This window comes from Dufourea novaeangliae, unplaced genomic scaffold (assembly GCF_001272555.1).
Source record: "Dufourea novaeangliae isolate 0120121106 unplaced genomic scaffold, ASM127255v1 scaffold56, whole genome shotgun sequence".
NCBI classification, from domain to species: Eukaryota; Metazoa; Arthropoda; class Insecta; order Hymenoptera; family Halictidae; genus Dufourea; species Dufourea novaeangliae.
This window is the reverse complement of record NW_015373942.1, coordinates 2,359,378-2,372,507: the sequence shown is the minus strand read 5'-3', so window position 1 is coordinate 2,372,507 and position 13,130 is coordinate 2,359,378. Positions and strand designations below refer to the sequence as shown.

General features: G+C 42.7%; 1 protein-coding gene across 1 annotated transcript in view; it reads right to left on the bottom strand.

The window, feature by feature from the left end:
- Window positions 1–1,782: 1,782 nt before the first annotated feature.
- LOC107185863 overlaps window positions 1,783–13,130 on the bottom strand; it is a 50,508-nt gene continuing 39,160 nt past the window's right edge. The window contains exons 13-18 of the mRNA XM_015573634.1: window positions 10,077–10,217; window positions 7,431–7,625; window positions 6,823–6,885; window positions 5,399–5,667; window positions 2,444–2,661; window positions 1,783–2,058 (exon numbers count right to left, since the gene is read on the bottom strand). Coding sequence (XP_015429120.1) covers window positions 1,783–2,058; window positions 2,444–2,661; window positions 5,399–5,667; window positions 6,823–6,885; window positions 7,431–7,625; window positions 10,077–10,217 — 1,162 coding nt within the window. The remainder of the gene's footprint in view (window positions 2,059–2,443; window positions 2,662–5,398; window positions 5,668–6,822; window positions 6,886–7,430; window positions 7,626–10,076; window positions 10,218–13,130) is intronic.

Here is a 13,130-nt window from a genome sequence, read left to right as displayed (position 1 = left end):
TCCATCAACATTTTTCTCCTTATTCCGCAACGAAAAAAAATGACTACCGATTTATTACTTTGTTTCGTATACTTGTCGACATCAGAAACGAATCGAAACGCATTCTCAGCACCGGGATTCAACCGTTATCGTTCTTCTAACCGGACGTCATTCAGTCGTTAACCGTCAAAGAGGCGGAAGATATTCTCTCTAGAATACAGGCAATGCGTCGATATTTACATTCAGTCCATCTCGCGTATTTTACAATTGATTAAAAAGTACGGCGAACTAATCACGGGCCACGTAAAATTCCACGGAAAAACCATATAACAACACGTGCAGACGCAGCCAACACACGCATATCACCGCTGCGTCGCGACCGATCCTTCCAAAAAACAGAAAGACGAAAACTATTGCACACACGAACGAGTATCCTTCGTCCCGATTAATCGGATCCGCGAGACAAGCACCGATTGGTCGTCTAACGCGTCGATCCTCTCAAAATTTTTCACCTTTGAAATTCGATAAATACACCGTGTTCACGATTGACATTCTTTTCTCTTTTCGAGCATTATTTCGAAATATCTCTCAAGAGCTCCCTTTGATCGATCCCCTCTCGCGCGAACCTATCGATCATATATGTTCTCCCACCGATCACTCGTATAATTATATTCTGGATTATCACCCTCCGTGACTATGTACACCCCTATGGACAAATGTGTTTCGCACCTTTCGTGGTCACTCTCGTTGATAATATAAATTTGCGTCCGGTATACTCGTCGCTATATCCTACATCAGACAGTAGTAAGAGTAGTGTGGTAGCAATAATGACGATTGGATTAATCCTAGAAACGATCTCGGTGGTTGTAACAGTGACAAGTAGTAGTAATAATAAGTACTCTAGCGGGTAATCGTGTGTGTCTGTCTTTGTGTGTGTATGTGTGTACGCAATTAGTAATTCATAATGTAGCCGTCGGTTTAGCCAGAAGCAGCGTTCAGCGGGTTCTCACTTTCTCTCTTGTTCTCAGTTTACGGGGGTTGGGTTTAACGTTAATTCCTTAACGATTAGTAACAGTTATACATTTGGTACGTGCGATACGATTTCGATATACATCCTAAGCTAATCGATCCGTTTCGTCGCCGATCGTACACTGGTTTCATGTTTTTTTTTTATACATAATCTTAGAGATGAGATGGTACCACATTAACACGTCCCTTAAATAATAGAAATGCTTTCTCTCGCGCACATGTATTTACATGATGACTGGGCGAACGGTCCTTCCTGCCCGTGGCCTTAATACTTACTTGGTATAAGTTCGTTATGTACAAAAGATATCGCTATGTATTTTACGTCAGTCCGCTACCGATTCCTTGCGATCGCCCCTCGAATAATCGTATCGCTGGGGATACGTTCTTTTAGATACCGTTGTAACATTTACTAACAGTCTATACAGTCGTCAATTTAATTTCACCTCCGACGACGCGTGTAGATCACCCGATAATACGTAAAAACATTGTCGATCTGTCGGTTCCTTTTTCACACGTTAACATACTTCCCATCGAATGGAAGTCTCTGGTACCGAGGAAGAGGATCTATCCTCCTGTATACCTCGCGTGCATGTGCTTTACCGACCGAATTTCGTTTCACGTTCGACGCACAGTTTTTCTTGTTCTATTCGGTAATCATCACGCGATCACCTTGTCCGAGCTTCCGTTATAATTCGTCACAACGTTTACCAGCGGTCACTACGCGTAACGCGTCCACGATTCGTTGCAACCGATCATCGAGCTTTAAGGATAGTCTCAGATGGGTGTCGGTAGCACCGTGAAGTCCTGGAGCGCGGTTTTTACCGTCTCGTATATCGGCCTGTTCGACTCGTCCGTGCAATAACCATCCGCGGTGCACAGTGTTTGCAGCTTCGTCAGGTAACTGTCGAAGTTCTCGTGGCCCATCTTCTCCTGCGGTCCGCCCGGGGCGTTCGGTATTCGCACGTGCTCCAACAACGTGATCATGTTGTCCCGCAACGACTGATAGTACTCGGTCAGGTTGTTGTTCCGCTGGGAAATCGACGTTGTTTCCTGAAGAAAAATCAATCTTTTTGTTACAAACATCGAGCCATGAAATAAACAGAATAGAGAAGACTGTGTCTATGCTAGTATCAGCAACTGGCATCAGTGATACTCTACGAAAACTGCAGTAGATCAAGTATAGCTCTAGACATTTTTAGATTTAGAGCTAGAATTTTCAGTAAATATTCGTTGAGCTTGGTTTATCTTCGACCACAATGAAAATAAGTTACAAGGATTTTAGATACTGATTAATAGAAGCCGAATGATAAACGACACCTGAAAGCTCCAGCATGGATTCAGTCGTTCTCTACATTATTCATAACCGGAAATCCGAGTGTCTCCTCTATCGTCGCACGGTAATAATCGATTACCGACTGAGCAAAACCGTACTGACCTTTTCACCTTGCTTCAGCTGATTCTCCATGGCGGTGATATCGGAGCGCAGGCGCAGAACCTGCGACTCGACGCGAGCGTTCTCTCTCTGGAGCTCCGTAATCTCGGCCTCCAGTGTGTAGAGATCCTCGCCCTGACCACCAGCGGTACCGCCACCACTCGTGTTACCCTGACCCGTACCCACCGCACCCCCATGAGCCGGACCACTGGTGTCCACTCCTGAATATAAGGACATACAGGGGTCCACTTTTAACACAGCCTAATCCGTGTCTTTTCGGGCACACATCGTTTTCTCGGTTTCCAACCGTTTCCTCTGTGACCGCGTGTCCTCGAGGAAAATTACAGTTTTTACCAGCTAATTGATTCAAAATTAGTTCAAGCGATCTCGAGGACACGGGTACTGTCGACGGAAACCGTCAGAAGGCCAACCCAATCACGACCGAAGCCCGTTAGAGCTCCTAATCCAGTTGCGTGGTAGCGACTCGATGTTACAGAGAGAAATGTACGATTACGTTTTCTTAACAGGTGTGCGGGATTTATATACAGGGTGTCCCACGGAATTGGAATGGGTTCGCATTCTTAAAAGCGGTTTTTGAAATTTGAAGAGAAACGCGTAATATAAAATTGGTTGACGTTCTGGCAGATTGTATCACTGTTATTGGTTCAGAAGTTACACATATCTGTGAAATGGAGATTCGTCCCCCTCGGTTCAATGTAATTTTTCATTAATCACGATGTTAAAGAATGTTAAATCATTCGATAAATAGAGTAGACCATGTCATTGATGTGATGGTAGTTGTATAAGTAATGGAGGATCATTTGAATGTCTCCTTCGTATGTTTAACGATCTTAAATTGATCACCGTTACGTCTATCCGATAGAGGGTACAATGAATTCACATTTCTCATTGTACACATATACATAAAGCTGTGTTGTATAGCGTTTTGAAAGAAGCCCGAGAGTTTCCATTTCCGAGCAATGTGCATCTGAGGATTTTGCAACTGCATGCATGCGTATAAACAAATAATAGTGATACAGGAAGCTAGAGCATTAGAAACCATCCAATTTCGCCTTACACACTTTTCCATGAATCGATCCCTTTCAAAGTACAAAACGCTCGTCCCAGTTCTGTGTAACACCCTGCAGATACACAATAAAATGTAAGAAATGTGGGCGAGCATGTAAATAGCGCCGGGAAAGCTTCGGACAGCGATTTGGGTTGGGCCCGGTAGGGAGAACATTTTTTTTTTATTTTATTATTTTTTTTTTTTTCGAAAAAGAAGCGTCATCGTAGGCTTGTTAATCTCCGTTATTCATATATATATGTATATATATATCGTTTGCCAGGCAATAATTATAATATATGTCCCAAGTCGCTGCATGAGGATTTTTGTCTAAAATGTGGGATCGGTACGGTTTCTTCTGCTAGTGGTTCGTGCTTGACGTGATACAGAGATTCAGAGGCGTTTACAAGAACTTATGGATATTTTCGTCAGACGGGCGCACGAACCCGACAGGAGTGCCGCGGGAACAGAACATGATCAGGGATCGATGTTAGGGTGTTTCGAGGTAGCGTGAGGTGCCATCATACCAGATAGAAGAAAAAAATGAGAGACACCGAGTGCTGGCCTTTTTCACGTTTTCAATATTTCCATCGGCTGTGAAATATATGAACATTTTATATTTCGTTTGAAAGCTGATCGAAACGGAGCAGATTCAGAGATAGCACATCGGCCGAGCCAACACTCGGTACGTCATCTCGTAAAAAGTAAAGTTACTGGTGTGTGGATTTTTTTTTTTTTGTATGTAACACCGAAAACACATAGAAAACAAATGGCGAGTACGTCAGTCCCTTACCTTCAAAAGTAAATGTTCTCCTCAAAGCTCAATGACAGGAAAGGAGCTGATCGTGATCCCAGAATAAATCAGAATATATTATTTTTCATTATTATGACATACGGTTGCTTTTTTTTCTGTTTACTTTTGGGCTTTACATTCGTTCGTTTCTCTTGCACATAATCATCGTTGGGGAACGGGATGTCGCGCCGTGGATTGGGAAAAATGGTAGAGGACGAATTCCGTATACTGGAGGAGGCGAATAGTGACACAACTAATTGGATGTCGGGTATATATATGTATATACGTCCAGTTCAGGTGTATCTCACGGGTACGACGTTTTTCTTTTTTTTCGTCTCTGTTACGTTTTGCGGCGTGTTGTGGCTCGAGAAACACCTGGATCCTAATATCTCAGAGAAAAGAACGGTGGGAGCGAGAACTGAACGTGACACTTAAAAAACATAGAGACGAGAAACAAGAAAAATGTAACTGAATATACAAGGTAGACAGAACTGGAGGTGGGAAGAGGGAGGAAGGTTACTCTTGTTGGTATGACAGCACATCATTGCGTGAAGAGTAGAGTATGGCATAGCACAGGATCAAATACGGGTCCATATATGCACAAGTTTTACAAATAAAGGTTCCAATAATTTTGTCACGGTGTTAGGCGTCGACTCGTCCAATTATCTATATGCTTTACCGTTTCGTTTCATCGAGAAACATTAATCCAATATTATCAAGCTTCGTTCCCCGTACACGTTTGAACGAGTACGACATGGAAACGGTGGAAAATAATAAAAGGCAAACTCGGATGATGATCATGCCTACTTCAGAGCTTCTCTTCGACATCGTCGTTAATGGCAGGCAATCACATGTAACGCGACATCGGGTCCATCGCTCAACGTGAATAGAGTCTCCGATTCGCTTGTTCGAAATTGAATTTTCTTTCTTTTTGTTTTTGTTTTTTGTTTTGTTTTGTTATTTTTTAATTCATCGACTTCATCGACTCGCCTCACGCGGAGCCGGCCCGGCAGCAGGTTTCTCTCTTATTCTTCGATTAACAGCGGTGGGCATCGATAATCGAAGACATCGATCACATCAGAAGCAGCTTGATCCTCACCGGCGATTCCTTTGCTGTACATGCTCGACATGTCTTCGAACTTGGGCTTCTTCACCGCGTGACCAGCTATGGGACAGCCGGATAGGGATCTGTGTGTCGAGAATGAACCGTTTATATGGCCGATCCCGTCGCAGCCTGGCGTCGGACAATTGACACCCTCGAACTTCATCGCGGTCGCCGCTGCGACAGCTGCTTTATGCTGCTCCACCGTACCACCGGACTCCAATACTCGCATCTTATTCCTGTTCGCGATCGGGCAGCCGGAAGCGCTGCAACAGGAATCGTCGGTGTTAGCACAGTTGGAACGTTCACTTATTTTTACCACTATATCTTATCATCAGGTCAGAACTAAGGATCGTGAATCTAGTATTTGTATTCCTTTAGTTGATATTGCTGTTTGTTTCTTTGTTTTGGAAATGGGTATCACCAGATACTTATTTTGCTTTGTTCTTTTCCATTTTTGAGCTTAAATTGTGGAGACTTCATTAGGTCATAAAGTAATATTTTGCAATCTGATCTAAACTGTCTCGTCTTTGATGTAAAACTTTGAATAAAATAATACAATGAAATTGTAGATATTTATTCCGAAATTTTGATACCAAAATTAAAACACACTTCAGGCTTGATTAAACGTGCTGATGGTCAGACTACGATACCAACGTGTTGTTCGCAACCGAAGTAAAGAAATGTCAGAATTTAGAGAAAAGCAAGTTAGAAAGAAGTTGATGGAGAGTTTATGTGACAGAAGAATATACTAGGTTGTACTATATGACATTGCTGTTTCGATAGATCGATTAAAAGCTTTCTTCGAACGATATATTAGCCGAGACATTTCATCTTTATAAAAATTGGAAGTGCCCTGCAACTACCTATTCTCGTTTAGGGAATATTTTGTTTCGTAGATAACACAAAGAGTGATCTTTTTGAATTTCGCGATTAACGCATGACTTTATAATTGAATTCAGGCATGACCTCATTTGAATTCAGATTGGAAAAGTATTCGAAATTATTTCTTTCGAACAATACTGTTGACACACGTAGTATAATTTAATAATTCAATAATAAAAAAGATAGAGAAGCACAATAATGGTAGAATTTATTTGACTTACTAATCACGGTTGATTATCAACTATTCGAATATTAGTAATTTCATGCGGTACAACCTAATATAAACAGAATATATAATTCGACATCGTTAGTAACTATAACATGATTAATTGAAAAAATGAAAAAGCGTTACTTAGATGGTATACACATTATGAAAAGAATTGTTTCCTTCAAAAGGATCAACTTTACTCAGATTTGACATATAGAATAAGATTTGATAGAACATGTAGAATAAGAATTTATATAACATTCTGATTTTTACGAAAAATCGATACTTTTGAAGTAATAGATCACGTTAAAACGACTGAAAGTCTTACCTGCGATGCGACAAGAATTTGCCAGTAGCATGGCCAGACCCGTCGCAACCAGGGATTGGACATCTGCTAGTCCAAAAAGCCAACACCACCATTACCAACACCATACCATCCATCCACACAGAGCGGGCATGAAATGAGCGGAAACCGCTAGTTATTAGTCAGCGTCTTCGTCTTCGCGTTAGGAAACGGCACCGGGGGTTAAGGGATACGGTTGCAAAAGGGTTACACCCGAGTTTCCATTTTCGGGTCTCCTCCAAGATCTTGGTACGTGCAATGTGGTCGGGAAGATAACCACGGGGCTACGTGCAACGTGCGAACGCGACAAAAGCACAAATTGAGATCGCGATTACGAGCAACACAACAAGTTGTAGAGTTTGCAAGAGAGAGACTGGGATCTCTCTTGGTTAATTCTACAGTGAGGCGCGGATAAGATCTGGCCGAGTCAATTGCGCTGATTGTAGATAAGATACGACTATTCGAGGATTTTGTCGGAGTTTATTCCTCAGCGGTTCGGATATTAATCTTGCGCAGAGATCCGACAGTTAAAAGCAGTTAGGATGAAAAGGGATCGTGTTATTAAGACAGATGGTATATCGATAAAGACAGACCTTAGTGGCTCAGAGTCCTGGCCGTCTCGTGGCTTGCTCTTCGGTTTGTTGGCCCGTGGACAACCGGATAAACTTCTATGAGACGAGTAGTTTCCGGTCACGTGACCAGACCCATCGCAACCCGGCGTTGGACATTTCAGTTCCTGCGAATGCGCTTGGATCTGGGAACGATCGGCCCGCGGACAACCGGAGAGACTGCAAAGGAAACAAAAGTGTCTGTTGTTCAAAACTCGGTCGAATTATACCATGACGATTCTGCGCTACTTGTGTTGTCTTTTTACATCAGAATATCAATGATTGTCCGATTTACGAAATTTATCAGTAGCGCATTAATCCCCATGGTCAATGCCACGAACGCACACCTCAGAAACATCCAACGATGGCTTCAGCAACACATCGCATGCAATTTACGCGACGTTGCCAAGAAGTCTCTCGGGTACTTACGTTCGATTCCGGGTGTCAAAGATGATCTCGATGGGTCTTTTGTATCTCGTTTCGTCGGTTCTCAAGAATTTACATTAAACATTATTTCTGTATCTATTAAATGAGAAATTTCGCTAATCGAGATCATTTTCACCCGGGCTGCTCACACATCAAAATCACATTCAAAAAGGCAGCCTTCTACGTAGCTTTATTCTTGGACGACTTGCCTTGCGTTCAGTTCGACCGAAGACATTCAACGAGGGAGGCTCAAGACTCACGTTAAACGATATTCATTCTCCCTCGAGCAATGTTAATGACTGAGTTGAGTCTTACACCCCATCAAAAATGGCTACCGGTAGTCGCACAGTCGAAACGGGCAATCAACGAAGTGTAATTATATATAAATATGATAGCATGCAAATGGCAACGCCGTGTTCCAGTTGGATCACTCATGAGGTGTCGCTCGTACGATCGATGGGTGTTCGCGTACACGGGTTTCGTGTCAATACAAGGGTTAGCCTTACTCTAGGAACACTGATGGGGGAGAGCAGGGAGCACACTCACACCTGACCCCAGTGAAACTCGTCAATTGCCAATTGTGTTATACATTTCTCTGCGTTCCCCGAGTCGACAAGTGAGCACGCGTTGCCGGATATGCGGTACTTCGTGATTTTCACAGTCATTTCGTGTCTTTTTTTTTATTTCTCATCATCGTCGCATTAACGACTCTGCTCTGACATGGTCATTGACAACAGTTCGCTACGAAGCTGCCCACTCGAGGCTGGCGAAGCGGTTCTTAAACGGGCGGGTTCGGTGATCGTATATATATATATACATACTATATGCATATGAAAACGAATGTGAATTGTATCGAATCAAAGATAGACTGGTGGAAGCATCGTAGACGCGTGTCCGATCACCACGAAAAGATCGTGACCAAAGGTTTTCAATGATTTTGCCATCCCTTTTCGTAGGGGTCGGGTCAAAAGGTTTGGAAATGGTACTTCATTCAGCACGAATTCATCTACACACTTTGGTACAATAATATCGTACGGTAACGCAATAAGACATGGGCGTTCGAGGTTAAATGGGTTACGTATGTAAACAAGATACACAAATACAAAAATATAGACGGGGAAAAATATAGACAGACCGTGGATGAGAAAGTAAACAAGAAACAGAAAACGTTACATCGTACGCTTAAACGTAAATAGCTAATTGTATACCAATGGAGGCTCACACGTATATTATAATATAGATATAGATATATGTATATATGCAACAATAACGGGTAGGTAAGTACAAGACTGGTTTCAGCTAGGAGACGGAGGTGTGTGGGGTAATTCTAGACAAATGATCAGTGTCACAAAACACTTAAGAAGCCACTACGCCACGGAACCACCAATATGCATCGATGCAAGTAAACCCATCTATGTATCTTGCAGCTCTCGGTGAATATACTCTGATGTATATGTGTTTCATGGCGTGTTCACGTGTGTACGTCGCGTACGTTTCAGGAAAAACGAAGTTTCACAAAGTGGGTTCTTACTACTTTAAAGGTATCTGCGTTTGGACCGAATATAAACGGGGTACTAAGGAATACTCCTGCGTCTACGCGTAATATGTATATAGGGTGAGGCACCTAAAACAGGTCACCTGAATATCACGGCTGTTATTGGTGATAGAAAAATTCTGTCTATGTGGTTCTTAACCACACAATTTGATGTGAATAGTTCTTTGATAGCTGGACGCGCAGAGATCATGTGAAGGTCAACTTCGTTTTTTTAAATAGGAAGACATGTTGTTTTACGTACCGTCTAGTAGAGCGTTTTAAGACGCGTGTAATGATCTATTTATGAAGATAGGTGAAAAAGCAATTCTTTCCGTTTAGAAAAACTAAGCTGACCTTCATGTGACCTTTACGCGTACACGTATCAAAAAACTATTTACACCAAATTATGTGTTTCTCGATACCATTGGAGGTTGGTGGTCTGACACATTTTTTTCTGTCGCCAATAACAGCTAAGATATTCAGGTGGCCTGTTTCAGATGCCTCGTCCTGTATGTGTATGTGTATATGTAAGTATGTATACGTGTATGTGTTCAGCGTGCGTGCGTGCTGCATCGCAATATACCAATATAATAAATATACACAATCCGGGAGCAGGTGGTCGTGTAAAATGTAAAATTGTCAGTGTCAATTGCCAGATGCTGCTGCCTTGCCTTCTGTGGGTAGCGTAGTTTCCCGAGACATGACCCATGCCATCACAGGACGACGTGGGGCATTGTATCAGCTCCTTGCCATCGCGACCACGAGGGGCGGGCCGAGGCGCGTAATTCAACGAGTGCCGCCTGATATTCATACTGCACCGAACAACATCAACAATGAAAAAGAACACTCTGGAACGCGATTGCTCGTCTCTCGTATGCCTGACCCGGTAAGCGTTTCCCGTGTTATATCGTATATGAATCGGTTGTTTCGATGCCTCGTACGATGGATGACAATCAATCGTTCTGTTTCGTCGCACGGATTGGCCACTATAGTTATTTCATTATAGACGTAGCCATCCAACGTACGAGCACGGGGACCGCATCGCGTCGTTAAAGAGCGGGGGACTAGCAACGGAAAGTTTTATTGCGCCTCGCAACTTTTCCTTCTCCGCGCGGCGAGAGGGAGGGAGAGAGCCGTGTGTATGGTGGCCGGCGTGATAGCGACATATGAGAGAGGAAAAAAAAACCTGAAAAGTTCGGCCGGTGGAGAAATAGTGGGAAGAGGCGCAACGGTGGCGGGGGCGGTGGTAGCGCAAGAGCCAGAAACAGGAGGAGGAGGAAGAGGCGGAAGGAATATATACGCGGGGATCGGAGGTCCGAGAGCAGTTTGCTTCTGCTTTTTTCTCGTCTCCTCGTAGTCTCGTAGATGAACGAACTACCGCCGGCTATGAGAAGCCTCGAAAACCTCGATGGCCCTTGAGTGGCCACGATATTGCCGGGCAACCGAGCCGACGGATGCGGACTTGAGTGCAATTCACCGGTACACCACCACCCCCTTTCCCCCCGCCCCACGGATGCTCTGCCTTCGTATTTTTCCAACCTCCGTCTAACCACTTTCCTCTGCCTTCGGATAAATGATAAGTCGTATGCTGTGTTGGCACCCCCCCCCTGAATCTTCGTTCATTACATTGTACCGATGTCTGTTGGTGATCGTAGGTGATTTTCCGATCACATATTGGGTTGTAGCGAGGCTATTGTACCTGGGCATGTATCTTTTATAAGATTTTATATTTAGTTGTAATCAGAAGGATAAATTGAAATGGGGAGAGCTGCGTGTAATTTGATCGAGGTACAAAACGAGGGCTGTGATGCAGAGGCTATTGATGAAGTTGACATTACTTTGGAAGATTTATTGTAAATTTCATATACTTTTTTATAACTTTGTTGGTCGCTACAAAATTTAATTTTTGTGCTCCATGCTAATTGGATTAAATTCATTGCAATTATATGTATAAAAATGATTAGAATTCTTATTAATTGAATTGAGTTTTCATCTCTTTCTTTAATTATTATCAGACGTGGTCCCATACTTTCGGGCGATATTGTATTTAAGTATTCTCCTCAATGTAGAAACTAACGAATCTGTTTCTCTGTTACGTGGATATCACTTCTAAATTTTGAGAATACGTAGTACATTTCTGTAGGTGATAATGAAAAATGTATAAATTTCTCACAACCAATACGGTAATTTTTCCCCATCGTAATGAAATATGTCAGTTGAATACTTTTTTCGAGATTCCTTTCTATCTTAACAATATTTCAATAACCAGCTACCGGAATAACAAACTGCAAATACAGTAAGCAACGTCAAGCTCTAGTAAATTTCTCAAAACTTGCACGACAAGACAAAAGGACCCGACCGTGACACTTTTCGGGGGTTCTCTATGCGATCTCTAGAAGAGTTTCAGTGACACGAACGAAACGTACGCGATGTCATTCAGGGGCTGGGCGGAGATTGGAAAAGAAATGGACAGTAGTTGCGCCGTAGGTATCCGAGGTGCATTTCAAGGGTCTAACCTCGATGGGACGACGGGGGTCTCGCCCCATAATCCAGTGCGGTGGCAACTGATTATACCCCACCTCCCCGTGTCGACCTTATCCACCCTTGGCAGCTCACCGCCTCCCACTCCCTTGCTCCACCTCCTCACCTTATGCGCCGAACCGCGCCTTCTCCACCATACCGCCCAAGCTTTACGTCAATTAGAATAAGGTTGGCACTTTCGGTACGAAGAGTAATTACTTTAATTAACAAAATGGAGGTAGGTATGCGCGACCCGCGCCTCCTCCCTCTACGCCGACGTTAGCCGCCGTTGCCTACGTGCCTTTTCAGCCGCGAATATAATACTATATATCGCGAGCAAGAGAGATAGAGAGTGAGAGAGAGAAAGAGATTCACGCGATCCTTTCCGCAAGGCAAGTACCAAATCCGCGAGGCTAACATGCACGGTATTATTATTCGTGGACGTTCGTACGGCTCATTGGACACCGTGGATCGACCAGAATGAATGTTCGTTGGGTTGCATTGTGATTTCATTGTCTCTCCCGTTGCCACGTCGATCGATTCTACGAAGATTAGGGACACCCTCTATGTCGTTTACCGGGCTATTATTTTCTGTATTCTCTCGAAATAATTGATGTAACATTCTTGTAAGAACTGAATTCTGTCGCTTAAAGGCATGCATTAGTGAAGATAATGTTTGTGCAGTAATTAGTGGAGTAGGTAACACTATTCGCGGAAGACATAGTTGAATCAAAATCGATTAGTGACTGGAAGACCATTGAAAGATCGTATTTATTGTGCTACCTACTTGAAAAAGAATATATTGTTCTTTACATAGAGATTATTGGTACAGTCCGAAGATAAAGAACAAGTATATTTAGATCAAACGTAGCTTATGAGTAGACTGCGGATTTTTATACAAAATGACATTTTTTAATGTAATTCAGACGAACAAAAGTAAATATAGGAATTTCTTTTTTTTCTTAAGTATCTTATTAGGTTCAGAAGTGTTGTCTTTTGTTTGATTTCACAGAGCACTATATGCTCTAAATGAATAAAGTCCTTAGTCTACTTATGAGTATTTTCCAGTCAGTGAAACATATGTCGAAAAAGGACCACGAAATAATTTTAAATCTTAAAATCAATACAGTATTTTATCTCCATAAAAACCACTCCTAAGTTTTTTTATGCTAGAAAGACATAACCCATGGGCGTCCCTAATATTC